The 24,354-nt window shown below is 45.8% G+C and overlaps 1 protein-coding gene across 1 annotated transcript in view; it reads left to right on the top strand.

Moving 5' to 3' along the window:
• The window catches only part of Mpi (mannose phosphate isomerase), a 36,671-nt gene that overhangs the window by 5,944 nt on the left and 6,373 nt on the right, over positions 1 to 24,354 (top strand). Inside the window, exons 4-7 of the mRNA XM_077698121.1 lie at positions 2,898 to 3,039; positions 14,140 to 14,295; positions 19,338 to 19,508; positions 21,953 to 22,155. Coding sequence (XP_077554247.1) covers positions 2,898 to 3,039; positions 14,140 to 14,295; positions 19,338 to 19,508; positions 21,953 to 22,155 — 672 coding nt within the window. The remainder of the gene's footprint in view (positions 1 to 2,897; positions 3,040 to 14,139; positions 14,296 to 19,337; positions 19,509 to 21,952; positions 22,156 to 24,354) is intronic.

Genomic DNA, 24,354 nt, shown 5'->3' with positions numbered 1-24,354 from the left:
CAACTTACGTTGTTGTTCTGGTTGTCCTCGAGTATATCATCCCAGTAAAGAAGAGTCCTGGGAAAGTGTCCAGGAGGCTAACCTTTAGGAGAATTGAGGTTACAGGGTTGTGGTTTGATGCACAAGCCAGATCAATGCTCATTTCTTAATAGTATATGAGTGAGGTATGAAAAAGGGGTGATTAGGGAAGAGGAGGAAGTGGGGAAATATACTTTACTGACCTGGTCAACGAGCACTCTTGAGTACAAGGGAGGGCCACCAGCACATAATCCTCTGCCTAGCCTTCTTAAAGTATACCATATTTTCCAGAAGTCGCACTTTTGTATGAGTCGCACCCCCCTCAAAATGGCAGTTTTTCCAGAAAAAAAAAACGTATACAAGTCGCACCGGTGTACACAACGCACTCACACAACACAACGTACACAACACAGATCCTCACAGAGGATCAGTTCATTAGGAAGTTTGGCGAAAGTACGTGGTTGCGGCCTCTAAACACATCCCCCGGTAAGTAGTGCTAGACAAGTGCATATACCGTACAAAGTCTAGACAGAACTAATTCTTCTAAAAAATGGTTTATTCATACACACAGATGATGATGTACTTACAGACGACGTTTAGGCGAAACCATCGAAACCTTCTTCCTCCGACTCGCTAACAAACAATTCATTCATTTAAACCACAAAGCTGTGTCTCTTAACGTGCGCTGACATCACACAGCACACAGGCACCTTTTCGAGCGTGGCCCACACGTGGCCGCCACGTACCAAATTTCAGAAAAAATCCGCGACTTATACACCAGAAAATACGGTAGATGGGGGTTTCAGTAGGGTATGTGTGTGCGTGGATTTGCGTGTGTATAAGTGCAAATACCTTTGAAAGAGTAAGTTTGGATTCTGGGGTTTTTACACACTGAAGCTACACCTTTACGGGAGAGCGTCAAATTTTGTCGTTTGAGCGGTGGAAGGATGAATGGGCCAGCTTTGATTGCAAGAACCATCGTCGGCTAATTGTACTTGCATAGGTGGCCGAGCAAGGTCCAATGGGGTCCTGGAATAGGGATTTCGCCCACATAATGCTTTTATGCCATCAAAGTTTGTTCCCTCTCTTTCCAAATCAATTTCGGTCATCTGGGGATCTTTAACATGCGCCGAAATCTCTGCACACGGGCGTTTTCGTTTCTCGCCTCCATCAGAAAAACAGCCGCTGTGACTGCAGTCAAGCCCGTGTCTGTGAGCCCGCCAGCACGCCTTAGCCACAGAGTCACTTTGGCAGGTTCAACAGAGGGGTTAGGCCCGAACTTAAATTGTGAAAAGGAAGATGACAGCCAGCCACCAACGTTTGCCTTTCCATGGTCAAGAAAAGGCATTAATGTCCAATTTTCAAATGTATATTCCAATGTTGGTATTGTGGGTGCTGCCATGCACAACACAGGATATGCTGGCTCGCTGGTGACTGCTGTGCTGCCAGGTGAGGTAGCAATGGTGGTGCGAAACATGGTGCGGTGTGGGTTGAAATGACGTGTCCTCCCAGCTTTTGCACCATCCTTTTTCCTTTCCTTCTTGTCTCTGGTACTATGATTGGAAGCTTTGGCCAGTAGTGCTCGTTAGGCCTTTATTTATGCCTAACCCTTGGTGGCAGCCCGCTCATTAAGCCTAACCACAAGCCAAGCGTTGCCAGTCTCGTATATTAAGAGTGGAACTCGAGATACGTGTCAATTTTATGAGGTAAAAAAAGTGTGATCATTGGGTAAGTAATTGCAGTATCCACTTTTCGAGTTACTCGAGTTATTTTGCTTTTTTTTTTTGCGGGTTCCCTTCAGCAATTAGCGCTGTCGTTAAGTGTAGCTGTTTGCAGACAAAGCCGATTTTAAGTACTGGGTCTTTCTACGTCCATGTTGATTTGATTTCACTCAATTTGATTTCACTTAATATATATTCTTTAGTGTGATTACTTGTTTGCTGTTATGAAAGGATGGGCGGCTCTGTGTAGAAATACGGCATTTGGCAATTGCGAACAATCTTATCGTTACTCAATCAACGCAGCTTTTGGTTGCACAGGCAGAAAACTCACGATGAACGTCACTCGTGGATGCAACATCATTCTAGCATTTTATTGATTTGTTTGTTTGTTTGTTCGTTTGTTCGTTCAGATAAGTGCCCACAAACAGCATGATGCCCTCAGGATGGTGCACAGAAGAAACAAAGGAAAGGAGAGGAAAGGAATATGTGTACAACAGAGAAAGAAGAGCGTAAAAAATGAAAATAACATCAATGGAACAAACATCACATGGCTGACTCGCACATGATTCTACAACACAAAAGAACTCACTCAGGCTTTAGACGCATTTTAACAGCTCGGGCAAAAGTTCTGTAACAGTCAAAGGTACTCAGATCAGGGGCTTCAAGTGAGTTGTAAGGGAGTTGCATTCTCTGGATAGGACTTTTATGATTGACGGCAGGATAAAGTAGTGGCGAGGAACGGCATCGTGTGGAGACATGAAATTTGATGGAAGTTAGCAAATCGGCAGGGTCAAACGAGCTTGTGAAGAAAGCACATATCGAGGAATGTTCTTCTGTCACTCAGTCTGCTTAAACCAATGTGGTCAAGTATTCTGTCGTACGTGTAATATATTCTTCTGAAAGGGTAACGATCATAATAGATTCAAACAAATCTTATCTGGACTCATTCCAGAAACAGTGACAAGTATTGAGGAGCATACATGTCTACATACCGCTTTTTACTTGTGTTTGTGTTTTAATGATGCCTTTCCAATCGACCCAGCCGTTGGCACTTGAGCAGACAGAGCTGCTTGATAAATAACCGGTGCGATTGTGCGCAGCCAGGCCAATAATAAGCTGGGCCATCTAATTACTGCAAAATTGTTTTGGGGGGCACAGGACCTGGCCAAGAAGCTCCATGAGGCTCGCCCAGACCTGTACCCAGACTCAAACCACAAGCCAGAGATTGCCATCGCCCTCACAGAGTTTGAGGCCTTCTGCAACTTCCGCCCTCTGGAGGAGATCTCACGCCTCTTGAAGGGTACGTCCTTAGCTTTCTCTTCTCTGTCATTGGGGGAAAGAAAGTACCGTATTTATTCGATTATAAAACGAGGGTGCAGTTTGGAGAGTAAAAAGAAATCGCCATATATATATATATAAATATATATATATATATATATATATATATATATATATATATATATATATATATATAGCGAATCAGAATAGGAAATGAGGGGCTCGTTGAAAATAACACAGAAATAAGGGTTGGCAGTCGAGAAAACCTCGGAAAGCAAAGGGGAGGATGTGGTAGATCATTGAAACAGATTAAGAATTTGGAAAGAAAGAAAGAAAGTGAAGAAAAAATGCCCGCCAGGTGGGATCCGAACCCACGACCTCCAGAATACCGGTCTGGTGCGATAACCACTACGCTACCGGCGGGGCGATTTTCCCATTCACTTTCTGGGGTATTTATGTTAGGTATGTTTGTTTCCTGTGCTTGGGGGTGGTAGCCAGCGCCATTCGGACTAATCGGGGTGAAGGGGACCTTCTTTTTAACCCCCGGGTCGTGACTCGAGTGTCTACGACATGTCCAGAGTGGTCGACCAGCTTTGAACCCTCTTAAGCTCCCTTTGGCAACAAGACTGCCAGAACAGAGGCCCTCGCTATGCATGTAGCGAATCAGAATAGGAAATGAGGGGCTCGTTGAAAATAACACAGAAATAAGGGTTGGCAGTCGAGAAAACCTCGGAAAGCAAAGGGGAGGATGTGGTAGATCATTGAAACAGATTAAGAATTTGGAAAGAAAGAAAGAAAGTGAAGAAAAAATGCCCGCCAGGTGGGATCCGAACCCACGACCTCCAGAATACCGGTCTGGTGCGATAACCACTACGCTACCGGCGGGGCGATTTTCCCATTCACTTTCTGGGGTATTTATGTTAGGTATGTTTGTTTCCTGTGCTTGGGGGTGGTAGCCAGCGCCATTCGGACTAATCGGGGTGAAGGGGACCTTCTTTTTAACCCCCGGGTCGTGACTCGAGTGTCTACGACATGTCCAGAGTGGTCGACCAGCTTTGAACCCTCTTAAGCTCCCTTTGGCAACAAGACTGCCAGAACAGAGGCCCTCGCTATGCATGTAGCGAATCAGAATAGGAAATGAGGGGCTCGTTGAAAATAACACAGAAATAAGGGTTGGCAGTCGAGAAAACCTCGGAAAGCAAAGGGGAGGATGTGGTAGATCATTGAAACAGATTAAGAATTTGGAAAGAAAGAAAGAAAGTGAAGAAAAAATGCCCGCCAGGTGGGATCCGAACCCACGACCTCCAGAATACCGGTCTGGTGCGATAACCACTACGCTACCGGCGGGGCGATTTTCCCATTCACTTTCTGGGGTATTTATGTTAGGTATGTTTGTTTCCTGTGCTTGGGGGTGGTAGCCAGCGCCATTCGGACTAATCGGGGTGAAGGGGACCTTCTTTTTAACCCCCGGGTCGTGACTCGAGTGTCTACGACATGTCCAGAGTGGTCGACCAGCTTTGAACCCTCTTAAGCTCCCTTTGGCAACAAGACTGCCAGAACAGAGGCCCTCGCTATGCATGTAGCGAATCAGAATAGGAAATGAGGGGCTCGTTGAAAATAACACAGAAATAAGGGTTGGCAGTCGAGAAAACCTCGGAAAGCAAAGGGGAGGATGTGGTAGATCATTGAAACAGATTAAGAATTTGGAAAGAAAGAAAGAAAGTGAAGAAAAAATGCCCGCCAGGTGGGATCCGAACCCACGACCTCCAGAATACCGGTCTGGTGCGATAACCACTACGCTACCGGCGGGGCGATTTTCCCATTCACTTTCTGGGGTATTTATGTTAGGTATGTTTGTTTCCTGTGCTTGGGGGTGGTAGCCAGCGCCATTCGGACTAATCGGGGTGAAGGGGACCTTCTTTTTAACCCCCGGGTCGTGACTCGAGTGTCTACGACATGTCCAGAGTGGTCGACCAGCTTTGAACCCTCTTAAGCTCCCTTTGGCAACAAGACTGCCAGAACAGAGGCCCTCGCTATGCATGTAGCGAATCAGAATAGGAAATGAGGGGCTCGTTGAAAATAACACAGAAATAAGGGTTGGCAGTCGAGAAAACCTCGGAAAGCAAAGGGGAGGATGTGGTAGATCATTGAAACAGATTAAGAATTTGGAAAGAAAGAAAGAAAGTGAAGAAAAAATGCCCGCCAGGTGGGATCCGAACCCACGACCTCCAGAATACCGGTCTGGTGCGATAACCACTACGCTACCGGCGGGGCGATTTTCCCATTCACTTTCTGGGGTATTTATGTTAGGTATGTTTGTTTCCTGTGCTTGGGGGTGGTAGCCAGCGCCATTCGGACTAATCGGGGTGAAGGGGACCTTCTTTTTAACCCCCGGGTCGTGACTCGAGTGTCTACGACATGTCCAGAGTGGTCGACCAGCTTTGAACCCTCTTAAGCTCCCTTTGGCAACAAGACTGCCAGAACAGAGGCCCTCGCTATGCATGTAGCGAATCAGAATAGGAAATGAGGGGCTCGTTGAAAATAACACAGAAATAAGGGTTGGCAGTCGAGAAAACCTCGGAAAGCAAAGGGGAGGATGTGGTAGATCATTGAAACAGATTAAGAATTTGGAAAGAAAGAAAGAAAGTGAAGAAAAAATGCCCGCCAGGTGGGATCCGAACCCACGACCTCCAGAATACCGGTCTGGTGCGATAACCACTACGCTACCGGCGGGGCGATTTTCCCATTCACTTTCTGGGGTATTTATGTTAGGTATGTTTGTTTCCTGTGCTTGGGGGTGGTAGCCAGCGCCATTCGGACTAATCGGGGTGAAGGGGACCTTCTTTTTAACCCCCGGGTCGTGACTCGAGTGTCTACGACATGTCCAGAGTGGTCGACCAGCTTTGAACCCTCTTAAGCTCCCTTTGGCAACAAGACTGCCAGAACAGAGGCCCTCGCTATGCATGTAGCGAATCAGAATAGGAAATGAGGGGCTCGTTGAAAATAACACAGAAATAAGGGTTGGCAGTCGAGAAAACCTCGGAAAGCAAAGGGGAGGATGTGGTAGATCATTGAAACAGATTAAGAATTTGGAAAGAAAGAAAGAAAGTGAAGAAAAAATGCCCGCCAGGTGGGATCCGAACCCACGACCTCCAGAATACCGGTCTGGTGCGATAACCACTACGCTACCGGCGGGGCGATTTTCCCATTCACTTTCTGGGGTATTTATGTTAGGTATGTTTGTTTCCTGTGCTTGGGGGTGGTAGCCAGCGCCATTCGGACTAATCGGGGTGAAGGGGACCTTCTTTTTAACCCCCGGGTCGTGACTCGAGTGTCTACGACATGTCCAGAGTGGTCGACCAGCTTTGAACCCTCTTAAGCTCCCTTTGGCAACAAGACTGCCAGAACAGAGGCCCTCGCTATGCATGTAGCGAATCAGAATAGGAAATGAGGGGCTCGTTGAAAATAACACAGAAATAAGGGTTGGCAGTCGAGAAAACCTCGGAAAGCAAAGGGGAGGATGTGGTAGATCATTGAAACAGATTAAGAATTTGGAAAGAAAGAAAGAAAGTGAAGAAAAAATGCCCGCCAGGTGGGATCCGAACCCACGACCTCCAGAATACCGGTCTGGTGCGATAACCACTACGCTACCGGCGGGGCGATTTTCCCATTCACTTTCTGGGGTATTTATGTTAGGTATGTTTGTTTCCTGTGCTTGGGGGTGGTAGCCAGCGCCATTCGGACTAATCGGGGTGAAGGGGACCTTCTTTTTAACCCCCGGGTCGTGACTCGAGTGTCTACGACATGTCCAGAGTGGTCGACCAGCTTTGAACCCTCTTAAGCTCCCTTTGGCAACAAGACTGCCAGAACAGAGGCCCTCGCTATGCATGTAGCGAATCAGAATAGGAAATGAGGGGCTCGTTGAAAATAACACAGAAATAAGGGTTGGCAGTCGAGAAAACCTCGGAAAGCAAAGGGGAGGATGTGGTAGATCATTGAAACAGATTAAGAATTTGGAAAGAAAGAAAGAAAGTGAAGAAAAAATGCCCGCCAGGTGGGATCCGAACCCACGACCTCCAGAATACCGGTTTGGTGCGATAACCACTACGCTACCGGCGGGGCGATTTTCCCATTCACTTTCTGGGGTATTTATGTTAGGTATGTTTGTTTCCTGTGCTTGGGGGTGGTAGCCAGCGCCATTCGGACTAATCGGGGTGAAGGGGACCTTCTTTTTAACCCCCGGGTCGTGACTCGAGTGTCTACGACATGTCCAGAGTGGTCGACCAGCTTTGAACCCTCTTAAGCTCCCTTTGGCAACAAGACTGCCAGAACAGAGGCCCTCGCTATGCATGTAGCGAATCAAAATAGGAAATGAGGGGCTCGTTGAAAATAACACAGAAATAAGGGTTGGCAGTCGAGAAAACCTCGGAAAGCAAAGGGGAGGATGTGGTAGATCATTGAAACAGATTAAGAATTTGGAAAGAAAGAAAGAAAGTGAAGAAAAAATGCCCGCCAGGTGGGATCCGAACCCACGACCTCCAGAATACCGGTCTGGTGCGATAACCACTACGCTACCGGCGGGGCGATTTTCCCATTCACTTTCTGGGGTATTTATGTTAGGTATGTTTGTTTCCTGTGCTTGGGGGTGGTAGCCAGCGCCATTCGGACTAATCGGGGTGAAGGGGACCTTCTTTTTAACCCCCGGGTCGTGACTCGAGTGTCTACGACATGTCCAGAGTGGTCGACCAGCTTTGAACCCTCTTAAGCTCCCTTTGGCAACAAGACTGCCAGAACAGAGGCCCTCGCTATGCATGTAGCGAATCAGAATAGGAAATGAGGGGCTCGTTGAAAATAACACAGAAATAAGGGTTGGCAGTCGAGAAAACCTCGGAAAGCAAAGGGGAGGATGTGGTAGATCATTGAAACAGATTAAGAATTTGGAAAGAAAGAAAGAAAGTGAAGAAAAAATGCCCGCCAGGTGGGATCCGAACCCACGACCTCCCACGATCCGAACCCACGCCCCGCCGGTAGCGTAGTGGTTATCGCACCAGACCGGTATTCTGGAGGTCGTGGGTTCGGATCCCACCTGGCGGGCATTTTTTCTTCACTTTCTTTCTTTCTTTCCAGATTCTTAATCTGTTTCAATGATCTACCACATCCTCCCCTTTGCTTTCCGAGGTTTTCTCGACTGCCAACCCTTATTTCTGTGTTATATATATATATATATATAGAAAATAAGAGTTGGCAGTCAAGAAAACCTCGGAAAGCAAAGGGGAGGTTATGGTTGGTCATAGAAAGAGATGAAGAATTTTTTGAGTCGAAAAGAAAGTGGTGAAAAAATGCCCGCCGGGTGGGATCCGAACCCGGTATTCTGGAGGTCGTGGGTTCGGATCCCACCCGGCGGGCATTTTTTCACCACTTTCTTTTCGACTAAAAAAATTCTTCATCTCTTTCTATGACCCACCATAACCTCCCCTTTGCTTTCCGAGGTTTTCTTGACTGCCAACCCTTATTTTCTGTCTTATTTCACGGAGCCCCTCATTTCCCATTTTCTGATTCGCTACATGCTTAGCGAGGGCCTCCGTTCTGGCAGTCTTGGTGCCACAGGGAGCTTAAGAGGGTTCAACGCTGGTCGACCACTCTCGACATGTCGTAGACACTCGAGTCACGGCCCGGGGGTTAAAAAGAAGGTCCCCTTCACCCCGAGTAGTCCGAGTGGCGCTGGCTACCACCCCCAAGTGCAGGACACAAAAATACCTTAACACAAATACCCGAGAAAGTGCTGGGGAAACAGCCCCGCCGGTAGTGTAGTGGTTATCGCACCAGACCGGTATTCTGGAGGTCGTGGGTTCGGATCCCACCCGGCGGGCATTTTTTCACCACTTTCTTTTCGACTCAAAAAATTATTCATCTCTTTAGACTATGACCCACCATAACCTCCCCTTTGCTTTCCGAGGTTTTCTTGACTGCCAACCCTTATTTTCTGTCTTATTTCACAGAGCCCCTCATTTCCCATTTTCTGATTCGCTATATATATATATATATATATATATATATATATATATATATATATATATATATATATATATATATATATATAGATATATATATATACATACCTATAAAAAGAAGTGCCCGACTGACTGACTGACTGACTCATCAACGCCCAGCCAAAACTGTTAGACCTAGAGACTTGAAATTTCATGAGTTTATTTGCGTCATTGAGTAGGTGCTCACTAAGGCGGGTTTTTCAGAAATTGCCCTCCTAACCGAAGAAAAGGGCGAAATTGTGGTTTCGCGAATTCGTAATTTTCTTGGTCACCCATTCACATATCGATGCGCTTTTTGCTGATATAAGTAGCCCTTAAGAATACCTAAAAAGTAGTTTTTTGATTTCGTCCTAATCTACACCAGCGAGGTGATTCCGCATTCCGGAACTAAAACGGTGTTCCTAAAGATTCTCAAATAAATCTTTCACCGATGCAGTAATCCAACTGATTTTTGCTAGATTATGTTACTCATACAAATGCACAGAACCGTTTTTAAGGATTTCGCTCTGCAACGCCGCTAAAAGGGTCAAATTGTTTTTTACAAATGGCACGGCTGATGAGCCAAAAAGGCCCGACAGGTTATGTACACGTCTAGCCAAACTGCTCTTTCAAACGGCTACAGATTGCAAGGGCACGATCTGATTACGGTGTTGGAGGTCAATATTTCTTAAAATTTTAAAAATTCCACCATGGAGAGAGTGAGAAACGGTAAAATTGTTTTTCAGATATTAATTTTTTTACTGCCCGCCATCTTAGATATCGAATTGATTTTTGTTGGGATAGGCAACTTACTCACACATCTCAACACTGTTATACAAGATTTTTCAATGACACCCTCCCAATAGAGGCAAGCGGGATTTCGGGAAAACACTGTGTTTTTACACTTTCGTAAATAACCACCCAGCCAGTTGATATCTCCCATTCGTTTTTTCTTCAAAATGCTGCCCATTTAATTGCCCGAAAACCACTTACAGGATTTTGTCCTAACATGCGGATAAGAAGGCCAGCGAGATTTCTTAATATGCATTCTTCTGGACGTAAAATTCAGTTGAGTTTTCCCGCGTTCGCTTAGCGGTCGCCATCTATTGACACCTTCGGCAACTACGCGTCCCCCGTAGAAGCAGGTGTCATATATCATAAATGTAAAAGAGAAGATGTACCAGTAGAATGCGCAAAGGTTAGCCCTCGGCATCTGCTGGGACTTCCTGCAACCTCGCACCTCCCGTAGGGAGCCCATGTTACTTATGATAAAACTGTACCGATGAGCATCGTTCATATCTTCTGAGATAGCACTTCCTACGAGGAAGAATACCCCTCACCCAGCCGGCCTCCATCATGCGTTCCCAGCGCAATCTCCTGCCGAATTCAAGTTGTGGTTGCAACCTGGCACTCTTCCTCATATCATATTAAGAGTGCAAGCAAACCAAGCTCCTCCTTCTTCCATCCACTTTTCCAAACCTTGAGCTGTGGGAGAACCCGGTGACTAAGAGCGATCTGGATGTCCAGACAATACTTCCTCCTGAGCGAAGGCTGCCGATTCATCACATGGCTTTCTGAAATTGGGAACCACTCCCACTTCGCCGGCTCAATAAAGCCTATTTCACTCACTGACTCATTCGCTCAAATGCTCCATCTTGGTGCAATTTGTTTAGCGAGAGTGGGAGTAAAACACACGAGTACCGGTCGTTTCACATTACCACGACGCGCCTGCAGTAGGAGCCTATGTACTGACAGCAGGCAGGCGCTCCCGAGTGTGTACCACTTCCCAATGAAGTAGCCTAATATGGCGCCTAACAAATACAAATTGCTGTCCTTAATATAATGGCCCACCCGGGCACCGCCGGGTACTGCCGCTAGTATATATATATATATATATATATATATATAGACACATATATGTGGAACTTCAAGTATAAGGCGGGGTATGACTTTGCAACTACGGATTTCGGAAAAATACCTCGCGTTATATTCGAATAAATATGGTACTGTCGTCGTCATAATTAATGTGTCATTCCAAAAGGAGATGTAGTCCATCTTAACATTGTCTACGCAACCACGCTGTACTAGTTGTCTGTAGCTCTGATACTTTGAGTATGGGCTGTACACTGAAGATAACGGATTGCATGTAGCTGGTAGTTCTATTTTTGTTGTCAGTGTTTTTGTCAAGGATGAAAAAAAAGGTGGTGTGTATAAATGTTTGTTTCTTGTTCTTACATGTTTTTCTTTGAAGGCGAGGGTCATTAAGTGTCATTAGCAGTGCAAAGGCTGCCCATGGCATCGTTGGAGTAAAGTGCAAACATTGCCTCTGAGGAAATTCGTAAAAATGAAGCTCAGCGCCCAAAAGGCTCGCAAGAGAGCTGCCCTTGTAAGAAGTTACAGTGATTGCAATGCTTTTAATGGAAATCGTGCTTTTAATATGACTTGCGGTGGGTCCATGCTAAACAGGTCATTGAGGCATCACTGTGTATTATGTCTTTAAATGGATAAATGAAAAGTAGAGGTGGAAAATTAGGTTTTAATAAAAGGTAATATGATTAGTAAAAAGCGATGCTTGTTGTGGTAAATATTTATAAGCACAGTACTTTCAGCCCAGTGTATTTGAGACTTAAATACACGACTAAATCAATTCTTTTTCAGCAAGCGTAGGAGTTGAAAAAAAAAAATAAATTCATTGGGCACTCTTCTGCGTGCTGTTCTGTTCTTTACGTGCACTCAAACGTAATAAAAATAATACAAAACAAGGCAAGCCAGGCATAAAGCAAAGCAACGAATTAACTTTAAAGATGTTGTTGCAAAGAACATTGACAAATGCCTGAAGCATTTGTAAATATTATTTGCAAAGGTGCGCTGCGAGTCAAATAAGAGAGCAGTCACTGTGTGTGAACGTTGGTCGGTACCACAGCAGTCCTCCAATCGCGCACATTCACTGTCATGCATCTGCGATGAAAGGTTCTTTTTTCCAAGTGCAATAACCCCGTGGAACAATCTCCCCGACGTTATTGTTTCAAAGCCTTCCCTGAAAAACTTACAAATAATTTTACCTAGAAGGTCTTTGTTACTTGGACCCTGTTAGTAATAGTGTTTAGTCATGCGTACTGCTTGCTTGCCTTTTTTCTTTTCCATAACCGTGCTTTCGATTGTTGTACCGTTCGCTTCTTTCTGAGCGTTGTTCCTTTGTTGTTCTTGTACACCATTTTCTCCCTTTTTTATTTCCTTCAGTTGGTCGATTAGTTCCCCAAGACAATTAGAGGTAATTTGCCATTTTTTGGTCAAACAACAGACAAAACAGTGTTGGTCACAAAACTGTTCTCTTTATATTTATATTTATCTTTATAGTATTGGAAAATAAAATTTTCCAATACTATGAACCCTGGTGAATGCAATAATCGAAGCAGTTTTTGGTGCACCGCTTGGAACTAATTTTACGGCTCATTAAACTTTGGTGTTTGAAATGGGCACTCAAAATGGTTCCTTGCCACTAGTGCCACTGACGTTTAATGAGCTGTAAAATTAGTTCCAAGCGATGCATTGAAAAACTGCTTCAATTATTGCATTCACCAGGGTTCATAAAGTATTGGAAAATATAAAGAGAACAATTTTGTGACCAACACTGTTTTGTCTATTGTTTGACCAAAAATGGCAAATTATCTCTAATTGTCTCCGAAACTAATTGACCAATTGAAAAAATAATGGCATATTTGAAATCAGTGGGGAAAAAAAAACAGCAAGACTGACAAGTTTCACAAAGTATACTTGAAAATTAAAAGAAGTTGTTTTAAGACCAGTCTCCCCCCAAGAGCTTGCCAAGCATTGTTTGCCCCTCCTTATGAAATGCCTCCTGGCCTTTAAGGCTTCAGTAAATGAAATTAAATGAAATTACACAAAGTCACAAATCTTTACATACCACTATTAACAAGGATTCGAGGATGAACTAGAAGAAAAAATTACACAGGTAGGCGTGCAGTGCAGGGTGTGTGGGTAACACAAAGTGAAGGCTCTCCTTTTACATGCGCACATACGTATACATACGCACACAGACGGCAGCCTTATCGACAATCACAGCTGAAAACTGGAAGCAAACTTGACATTGAATCAGTCAGTGCAATGTTGTACAAACATTGCACTGACAGGCCTGAAAAATTTTTTTTTCTTGTTATGTGGGCAGTTAATGTAGTTCTTAAGGCGAATCCCTTAGATGTCTATGTTTCAAGCATGTGCACTGTGGGGGGACAGAAAATCGGTGGTAGAAAAAAGTTGAAGTTGTGGTTGGAGTGAGTGCAAGTTCGATGATTGCACGCCAAAAAAGGGAAACAGCAGTGTAGCAGAAGGGTCGGAGCAGGGCCCTGAGAAAGGGTGATGCAGCGCGCCAGCAAAGGGAAAAAGAAGTGCCAAAGGAGGAGTAATTTTTCGTGTACTTCTGTGTGGATTCTCTACCATAAACTGCATTATATGGGGGTTTTCGTCACAGTCAAATAGATTATGAAATAAACTGTGACGAAGACTTTTGTCTGTGGTTGAGAAAACCTTTGAATGCCCAGCAGAAGCATGAAAAAGATCAATGAAAGTAATAGCGTAGTTGGTGCATAAATTGTCAATGCATCATTAGCGGTGCTGAGCTGATCAGTGTTGATGAGAATTGTGCATATGTGTGAAAAAAATCACACACTGCCGTTACACTGTACTAATGACAGTGACGATGAGCTTTGTACCTTCAGGGTTCAAAGATAGCGAACATATTTGTGCAACATTATCAGTAAGGCAGCAACCCCGCACACTGTGTTAGTGATGTTTGTGCCAATATAGTTTCCGAAAAAAAAAGATGCAAAATTTGTTTTGTTTGAAGAGCTGGTGGTTTCGAAGAGTTGATACGTCTTTGCTAAGCGGCTACACCAGTGACTAGGATTGCAGGAGAACACAGGCGCAGCTTCATTTTTACCCCCTTTTCTGCATTCATTGTCAGTATGCATACAGTAGCCCTTCGATGACATCCTCGTTTCCTTCGCAAAAAGCAGCACTGAGCAAGCTTCTGGGGAGCGTTTGCCCTTTTTATTTAAATGGTGCCAAACGTGCAGATCTTCCAGAGCTGCAACAGGTGCTGGGACCGGTGATGAAGCAACCGCTGGAGACCAAGCAGCATCTCCAGGTGTACTTCCAGGCCGTCATGACTGCCTCACCCGATGTCTTCAGGCCACCCCTCAAAAAGCTCTACGAGCGCATCGAAAAGAAAGGTGAGAGAGGGGTGTACAGGGTCTATTACAGTGTACTGCTCTGAGTTAAAGGAGCCATGAAGAGAAAATGCAAGTTGGTTTTATTCGAAAGATTTCGTGTTTTATAGTGCCCCCAGCGCTTGTCCGGATACAAACGGTGCTTTATTCACTGAGAAATTAAACAATTTAGGTTAAAATTTTGATTTTCCCGCTCAATCGTGCGTTTTCGTGGTCCCAAGTGACATCACGGGAACCGACCGCTCTGCAGCCTAGAATACCTTCATTCACGCATCCGCCGTACAGGGTAGAGACACGTAACGCTGGCGCCGCCATGTTCGGTTGCTCGCTCGCCGCCGAAGCAAGTCATTGTGTCAAAACCGCGCTAAAATTATCGCCGCAACGCGGTTTACTGAAGAAGTTTGAATCATATTGTCTGTTTCGCGTTGCTAGGTCTCGTGGGAAACGAAAAGAATAACGTGTTGAGCCCGTTGGCCCAATTGCGGCGGCACGGGACCGTTGAAAGGTTGTCTCCACCGTGTAGCGGTGTTGGTTTGTTCCCGCGTTTCTTTACGTTCCGTAACCTAGATGGCGCCACCATACCGTGGCAAGTGTTTGGTTTGTTTTTGCCCGCATTTAAACCTGGCTTGTTTTTGTTCTGGGAGAAAATATTCGTTCCCTGAAACAGTGCTCGCTCGACAAATGGGGTCACGTAAGACACCGTTGCTTGCGTCAATCGGCCAGTGTCGTCTGAGACAACCCCAAGCCCCGTAGTGCTGTGCAGCTAAACCAAAGCATGCTGTGCGCAGTACGAACAGCAGAATGCATCAGTACTTCTATGTTTACATGTGCTTTCGTAACTTCCACTGTTTGTCCCATCATTCCTATTGCTTTGTAAAGAATGTGCCCTAAATTTAAGCGCAAATCGCTCGTTCGTCTAGTTTGTAAGCTCTACCTAATTTGCGTCTGCTTCTGCCAGCCTCCGCCAATCGCAGAGCTTAGCCCATGTGACATCACAGGTTCTGTTGCGGGAAATGAGCTGGTGGGTCGCATGACCATTCCCGTTTTTCCTAATTATGTAGCTTATTTGAGTGAAGTTTACGTTAAAAGTGGTGTCAGTATGATTCTAACGAGACAATCTTTTGAATGAACCAAACTTGTGTTTTCTCTTCATGGCTCCTTTAAAGGGACAGACAACCAATTTTTGTGGATTGCATGCCCTCTAGCTCACAAAAAGCCAGCATTTTGTATACTGGACCCGCCGCGGTGGCTCAGTGGCTAAGGCGTTGTGCTGCTGAGCACAAGGTCGCGGGTTCAATTCCTGGGCCGCGGCGGCCGCTTTTCTAATGGAGGCGAAAAGCAAAAACGCCCGTGTGTACGAGATTTCGGCGCTCATTAAAGATCCCCAGGCGGTCAAAATTAATCAAAATTAAGCCCTCCACTACAGCGCGCTTCATCGCCTGCGTTGCGTCGGCACGTGAAACCCCACAATCAAATCAAATCAGTCAAATCGTTTTGTATACAGGGTAACTGCAAGGAATTTCTAAATAAGCAGGCAGAAATAATTTTAATTTTGCACTAAAATTTATGAAGTCTGAAAGGTGGTGACACATAGTGTCTAAACGTGACACTACGTTACTTGTCCAAAGAACTCCATCGATTTTAACACGTGGTTCAAAAACCGCAGGAAGGAATAGGAGAGGTTGCATGTCATTTTTGTTTTAGCCGGGGACAAGTTTTTAAATACTTTTTTCCATCTCGCGTGCAGTTAAAAGTGTGTTGCCACGCTGATCATTGTCATGGTTGCTAGCATTCCTTTTGGCGGGACACGTACGGCCGGTAGACGTAAAAATTCCGATTTAAAAAGTTTTAGGGCGCTATCGGCAAAACCGTTTCGGCAGAGTCCCTCAATACTTTTCTGGTCACAAAAACTCCGGCCGCAGTTTCATACAGGGACAGAAGTTGCCACTAGGGTCGCCGCTGTCAGCAAGAGGGCGTTCCGTGCCCGCGCCACGTGCGTGCACAGCGCACCGTTAAAGCTGCTGCCCGTTCAAAACAGTTGTTAACAGCGGAGCGAATATTCTGCTATCAGTCATATTTAGTTTGACATACAATGGGGTTGCTGCATTTGCATGTCGAAAAATTTTCTTCGCTTACTTTTGCAAGATATCAAAGCTTCGATTGAGCCAATCATGCCTATACGCAGCAATTATGCATGTACGTGTTGTTGCGGCAGTTTTTTTTATCTCGTGCAAGGCAGCGTAAGATGGCGCTTTATTTAAGCGAAGGTTATTTACTAGGGTTTGAGACACTGGCAAAGCTTCAGATTTCACAACTCGCAAATATGAGCTGTGCAGCAAGTCCTGCGGTGACGTCGATCGCGCGAGTTACCGTATTTTCGCACGTATAACCTGCCACTGCATATCATCCGCACCCCCACTTTTATCCCGCCGGAAAAGAAAAAAAAAAAATTCTCGCGTATTGCCTGCACATTTTACACAGGAAAGGCTGCACCAAAAGTACTGCTCGAGCAACACATCACGTATTACGTAGACAGAAAAAGCGTATATTTAGCGAGTAGAATACACTGACTGCAAGGTGAAAGTCGCAATTTACTCAGGGTCACTGCTCCCGGTAGCGCTATCACTTGAGCCGCAGTCCTCACTGTTGTACACAAGGTCATCTTCACAGCACAACGGGCAGTGCAGCTTCACTCCATAACGCGCATTGCCATGAAGCTGCACTAAAGAAAAACCCTGCGGATTATCCGCAGCCCTTGTTTCCCACTGAAATTTTCGCATTTTTGGTGCGAGGTATACGCGCAACAATACGTATATGCAATCCTACCGTTATTCGGCCGGTGTTCCATGCAGCTGCGGTACCAAAAATAAAGCTATAGATTTCCCGTGTTTACAGTTTACTGAAGTTAACTTCAGTCGTGTGCACTTATTGCATAGACCTTCGGCAAAATTTCAAAACACGAGCGATGAAGCTTTCGTCGCATGAATGCAGGTTGCTCTTTAGGATTCTAACCTTGCTTAACTTCGAGTTCACAGCTCCCTCATGTTAATTTTTATGGAACTTCACGAAAATGTTACATAGACACTGCAATATCGTTCAGTAATATTGTTCAGCTGCCCAAGGTCATTTGGGAAGCTACAATTTCCTAATGCTTTGTGCTCCCAAAAATACCCCCACCCGCTGGAGCAAATCCCGCTACCACGTCGATGTTGTGTCGCAAAGTCGTAGTTCAGCCTGCTCTGTTCCCACTTAGCGAGGGAGGCCCGTTGCATTCGTTTAAAAACAGCTTAGGTGGGCTGTCCAGTTCAAGTACCTCAGTTAGTCAATGAAGGCCACCGGCAGCTGTATAGCCTGTGTGCCTTCTTTGTGACACCCGGGCTGACGTGTTCGAGGGGCACTAGAAGCAGTCATGGGAGTGCTTTCACCTCTCTGTCTCTCTGTAGTTGTCGGGGGTAACTACCGCATTAGTGCGTGCGAGGCACAGGTGTGTCTTGGTCAGCGGGGTTATTCTCGCTGCGAGATCAATTGTGGGGCCAGAGATTAATAGGAACAAAAGGCGAAACAGTGTTACCCATAAAACTGTAACCTTGGTATTTTCCAGTGCTACGAACCCTGGTGAATGCATTATAGGAAGCGGTTTTTTGATGCGTCACTTGAAACTAATTTTACAGCTTATTTAAACTTCGTGGCACCAGTGGCAAGGAACCATTTCAAATGCCCATTTCAAACGCCAACTGTCAATGAGCTGTAAAGTTAGTTCGAAGCGATGCATCAAAAAACCGCTTCTGATATTGCATTCACCAGAGTTTCATAGCATTGGAAAATACAAAGATTGCAGTTTTATGGCTACCACTGTTTCGTCTTTTGTTCCTCTAAAAATTCCTAATTATCTCTACTAATTATCTTGGGAACTAATTGACTGACTCAAGAAATAATGGCACGTTCGAAATCAGTGGGGAAAAAGCAGCAAGACTGCTTTTGCACAGACTGCTTTTACGCAAGACTGTGTCACAGAGTTTACTTGAAAATTAAAAGATTGTTTTAAGACCCATGTCTCCCTCCCCTTTAAGGGGCCATGAAGACAAAATACAAGTTTTTATTCGAAATATTTCGTGTTTTATAGTGCCCCCAGCGTTTGTCCGGAAGCAAACGATGCTTTATTCACTGCAAAATAATCAATTTAAGCTAAAATTTTGATTCTCGCACCAAAACGTGTGTTTGAACAACGTTTGCAATGACATCATAAGAACAGGTCTTTCAGCTAAACTTGGTGTGGAGCGGAGACTTGCTTACTGTTAGTCAACCTAGATGGCGCCACCACACCGCGGCAAGCCGTTTTCTGCCTTTGGTTTGTTTGTGACTGTATTTAAACCTGGCTTGTTTTTGTTCATGGAGAGAGTAATCATTTCGTGAAACATGGTGCTCGCTCGACAAATATGGTCACGTAAGACCCTGTCGCTTGCGTCAATCGGCCAGTGTCGTCTGAGACAACCCCGAAGCCCCGCAGTGCTGCACATCTAAGCGAAGCATAGTGCACACAGTACCAACAGCAGTACGCATCGGTACTTCTATGTTTACATGTGCTTTCGTAACTTCCACTGTTTGTCCCACAATTCTTATGGCTTTAAAAAGAATGTGCCCTAAATTTAGGCGCAGATAGCTCGTTCGGCAAGTTTATAAGCCGTGCCTAATTTGCGTTTGCTTTCACCGGCCTCCGTCAATTGCAGAGCTGGCTGGCATGACATCACAGGTTCTGTTGCGGGAAATGAGTGAACGGGTTGCATAGCCATTTCCTTTTTTTCCTAATTGTACAACTTATTTGAGTGAAGTTTATGTTAAAAGTGGTGTCAGTATGATTCTAACGAGGCAATCTTTTGAACGAACCACGCTTGCATTTTGTCTTCATGGCCTCTTTAAGCCCACTTCTGTCCCTGTCAGCTCGTGAAGGCAGTAAAAATTGGGACCGGGACCAACTCCTGTTTACTCGACTGCTAAGTTGTCAACTGATACAAATGCAGCTACCTCCCTCTATTCCCTTTGTGCAGACAAGGATCTGGGCATCCCCGAGGACTTGGCCACGGTGTTCCTTCGTGTGCATGAGAGCTACCCAGAAGACATCGGCTGCTTCGTCATCTTCTTCCTCAACTATGTCAAACTACAGCCCGGGGAGGCCCTCTTCCTAGCCGCCAACGAGCCGCACGCCTACATCTCGGGAGGTCAGTCCCTACCTGTGCTGTCCACCAAGGCCCTACGCGATAGTAAAGGGAAATTTCTGGGGAAGTCTGTGGGGAAATAGGGACATCTAGAAGGAACTCGGTCACTTCTACTGTGTGCTATCTTGGGACCTGCCGTAAGCTGGAAGTGTTCCATTCTTACTTGGCTTGGCTTGCAACAGGCCTTCTTGTGGCTATTTATAAAAAAGCCAACAACAGGGACAATGTTTTCTTCTTCTTGTTGTTCAAATTGCATGCAGCTTTCAAAAATTCCCGACGGAGAATTCGTTTAAGAGCAACACTTTTATGCTGGTAAAAAACTGCCAATTGCCTTTTATGTACTGTAATCACAGTTTTTGCAGTCACATGGAACTTTCGAGCGTGTTAGCGAGCCGTGCCGAGTGATAACGAAACACTTCTCTGCAGTACACGGTGGCGCGGCTGTAGAAGTGTGGCTCGTTTAGGCACCAGTGCCAGATTTTTCTATTATATTAAGTATGAAACACCATGGCCCGACACTCTTCTCCCAGTGTTGTTCTTCTATCTGTGTTGATGTGTTCACCTGTAAAAAAACATTTAGAGGCATTAATTTGTGGAGTTCAAACATAGTTCGTTTCAATTGCAGAATAAAGTGGTGCTGCCCCCGTACTCTTCAGTACTGTTGTTCTTCGGGAAGCCTTACGCTGTCTGAGCACAATGCCAGTCAGTGAAGATATCTGTTAAAGATGGTGCACCTACCACAGGTTATTTTTCAAACCGGAAGGAAAGAAGCAGTCTCACTTCAGAGGTTTGATTCCAGAAGCAAGAAAGTGCTATCATTGCTTATCATTCGTATGGCTAGAGGGTTAGTGACTGAACCAAGTGCATCAAAAAGTGATGATGCTGGTATTATTGTAGAATGACTCGCTGCGCAAGCTTGCGTGAGCAAAAATGTGCACCCCGCACTCACATGTATTTTATCTTCACCCAGTACTCACTCAGACTCACTCACAAATACTTTTCCATAGCTGCAAAAACATTTCGAGGATCCCACTTTCTTGCACTCAGTGCAGTGAAGATTTCCATGGCTTACTACACACACTCGCGTGAGCAGAAGCTTTTAAGGCTCACTCACTTACGGATGAGTGCACTCGCGAGCCTGCCAGCCTAGCTGACATTTTTATTTCAATAAGCAGTTTAAAAGCCAGCAAAGATTGCGCACTGCATAAACAAATTCAGAGCGACCTTTCCCTAAGCTTAGATAAGCTCATTCTACATTTCAGCAGTCCGTATTTGTTATTAAGCTGTCTCTGTAATTTTGCTGTGGGCCGGTCTCACAACTGTGCAGCCGGTACTGAGGCCTTTATTATCAACAACATGTAGTGCCGCAGCATTGGCGAACCTGCAAGCGGTGAATTTAAACCAGCGATGCAATGGGCTGCTACTTCAGTGCACCCCGTTTAAAGAATGGGCAGCATTGAAATGGATCTTCGGATCTTTAAACAGATCACACACTTTCCAAAGCAGCCAATAAGCCTGCCTGCTTGCAGAGGTTACTTCCAGGGGGTGACTATGCTCTGTTTCAGTAACTTCACAGCAAAGGCTGCGAAGCTTGCAGAGGTGCTGATAACAATGGGCAGGACCAAGTGGTCGTTAAGTGCGTCGTCATCCTTCTCCTTGTTGTGGGAGATGATATGTGCAATTGCTGTCTGTGGAGGAGCATTGCTCCTGCCTTCAATCTCCCGCCCTCATTGCTCATTGGTCGATACCCGCTGCAGCTTTTGCAGTGCTGAATAGAGTTCAAGAAAGAGTGCAAGCACATGTGCCCTTTGGCTGCCCCTCCATTGGCTTTCCCTTTGTGTGTGTGAGAGGAAGAGATAGATCTTCAATGAAATCTGGCAATGTTAGCCATGCTAAAATGTCCAACTTGCTTTGCCAGACGATGACATAATGAAGATGAAGGGGGTGATGTTGGAGAAGTTGATGCGCACAAATTATTTACAGACATTGGTCTGTACCTGTGTGCTGCAGGCACGTGGTCAGATTTTTTTGTAGCCGTGAAGCACGTTTGGGACACGTCCACGTACTTAAAACGTCCTTTAATTGAATGTCCACAGAAAGCGGCCGTCCCAAAGACGCTACGAAAGACAGCCTTTGCGCACTAAATCAAGCGCATTCACAGAGCAGGTGCTGGAGCTTTTCTCGCACATTGCAGTGTGGGCACAGTGGCGATGTAGTTCTTTTGAACTTAGGTAAGTTGCGCGTGTATGCGACATTCAACCCCATGGCCTCAACCTGCTTGGAGAGTCCAGGTGGCATCTTGAATTTGCAGCTCGGACCAGTAGAAGATAGCGGCGTGTAATGACGCCATACGTCATCCCAGAGTGCTCGCTGCATGTTCCATGCCTTGCTAGATGCGAGGGCAGTGTGTGTGCCCTGCTCAACCCTCCCCCCTTGTTGTGTTGCAGACTGCGTGGAGTGCATGGCGTGCTCGGACAACGTGGTGCGGGCGGGGCTGACCCCGAAGCACAAGGACGTGCCCACACTGTGCTCCATGCTCACCTACGGCCCCGTGGCGCCCGCACAGCTGCGCTTCCAGGCCGTGTCCTCCACCTGCGACGGCTGCACCTTTGCCCCACCCATCCCGGACTTTGCCGTCGGCTACATCAAGGTGATGACAGGAGTGGGAGGGGGGGAGGGTAGGAGGCCTTTTTAAGAGCGAAGCTGTTCAGCAAATCGTAATTTTTCGTGTCCGCAGTTAAAAAATACCAAGAAATGCGCCTAGTGCGTGCCGTGCCGACCGCCCGGCAGTAAACAAAACCAAGAAAATGCCTAGCGCTCTTGTGTGCATGCCTCGAAATGACCGGCCAGCGTCCCCTGCGCACATTGGTCGAGCGGAGCATGCCCACTTAGGAAGATTGGCCAAGATTGGCCAAAAAGACAGAAGTGCAGCATTTGCCGTAATTGTGGCAACACTTGCTCAGAACGAGAGAGACATGACATGGCGTACACCCCTCCAGGGTCAGGTCCTATCATTATCACTTACAAAAAAATCAAGGCAGCTCACACTTACAGCAACAGGGATGCGGTTAGGAGTCTTTGCGGCAGCGAAGAAGAACCAAATCGGCTGCAACTGTGCACATAAATCTTCTTGATGGCCGTGAAGGTTGCGTACAGCTTCGCTACCTTCGAGTCTTGCGCGTTAGTGTGAGCTTCCTGAATTTTTTCTTTTAGGCCGGCAACTTCGTTATTATGTTGCTTGGAAAGAAAAGGAAATATTCAGCACTGACCTGTGTGGCTTTGCAAATGATGAGCTTTTCTTTCAGAGCGAGTAATGATTTCATTCAAATAGTTTTGAATGAAAATGAATGCTTTGCGGTTGCCAGTGCAAACACTGAAATTTCCCATTTCTCTAGTAAGCTTTGGTAGTAAGCTCAGTCTCCCCCCCCTCCCCCAAGAAAGAGGGGGGGAGGCTGAGTGATGAGGTCGGTATAAACTTTGTTGCGGTGTTTATGTTATGCCGTGGCAGATATCAGTAAAACTTTTAGCTTAGCTTATGGTTTGGAGGCAGCCTTCACCTCCAAGATATACCACTACTACTACTGTTCTAATTAATATTACTAATTACTCTTTCGATAACTACATCGGCACCTCCATGTAAAGAACGAAGATTATCCAAGGCATCACAAAAATGTAAACATTTACAAGTTTAGTGTTCTTCTACATGTCCTAAATAGAGTAGACTCGCAATAATCTAACTCAAAGGGTACCCTGGATTTTGTTTGAATTATTAGAAGTTCTCCGACACTGCACACATACACTTGTAAATTCTGCGTGGAGCCATGCACTCTCTACCACATGGTATGGGAGTGCCGCCACACACCATCCTTTGCCCCAAACTCAAATCCCTCACTTGAGCAGTGGGAGGGTCGGTTGACCAGCTCCAACCCGGATCACCAACAACATCTGGTAGACCGGGCGAGACAGGCCGCCAAGACCCAGGGCTTCCTGGACTAAGGAGGTCCCCCACCTGGCGGTCAACCCAACAACATTGACTGCTCAATTAAATGTTTATTCCTTCTCCTCTGGTGTAAATCGATGGTTCAAGAACCGCGCGCACCGAAAGATAAAAAACCTGCAGAGCAGACACCGGGGTATTCGACTCCTGACACTCGCCTACGCACGTCACTTTCTTCGGTAGTAGAGCAAGTTCAGGTGGGAAGCCTTCCTGTCAGCTGCTGGTACGAGTGGGGCTTGCTTGGCGACTTGCAGATGGTTTAGGGTGCATGTACCCAGCACCTCTACCAGATGTCACGAAGCCAAAGACGACGCAGTTGTCTTGAAAGAAAACGTTTATTGGAGCGAACTTGTGCTCCCCTAACAACTCAAAGAATACACAGGCGGCGAAGCAGCAGTCAGCAAAGTGACGTATACGCAAGCGAGCGTTGGCGATCGAATACCCCGGCGTCTGCTCCGCAGGCTTTTTATCTTTCGGCACGCGTGGTTGTCGAACCGTCGATTCACATCTAGAACATCGTGGATCCAAGAAGATTATTCTAGGCTGTTCACGTTAGTTCAGAACGCTCTCCCTATCAGAAGAGATAACACATGCGGCACAGAACGAAAGAATGGAACACGCGCTTCCCTTGCCACAGCGATAACACAGACCGGCGCAGCCGGGCGGTAAAAGCAAAACACAAATAAACAAACCCAATGCACGGTTTGCAGCATTATTCTGAGTTTTGAAATGATATTTGACTCTTACCCAAACTGAATGACATGTATTCCCTTTGATATTAGGAAGCTTCGGATATTCGCACACCCCTGTTAATTTTTTTTTTCAGTCTACTGTAGTCTAATAACTGCCCAC

Source organism: Haemaphysalis longicornis, unplaced genomic scaffold, assembly GCF_048455015.1.
Source record: "Haemaphysalis longicornis isolate Haplotype H1 unplaced genomic scaffold, Haemaphysalis longicornis Haplotype H1 scaffold_2, whole genome shotgun sequence".
In the NCBI taxonomy this organism is placed as follows: Eukaryota; Metazoa; Arthropoda; class Arachnida; order Ixodida; family Ixodidae; genus Haemaphysalis; species Haemaphysalis longicornis.
Note: the sequence above shows the minus strand (reverse complement) of the source record. Positions and strands in the feature narration are given on the sequence as shown.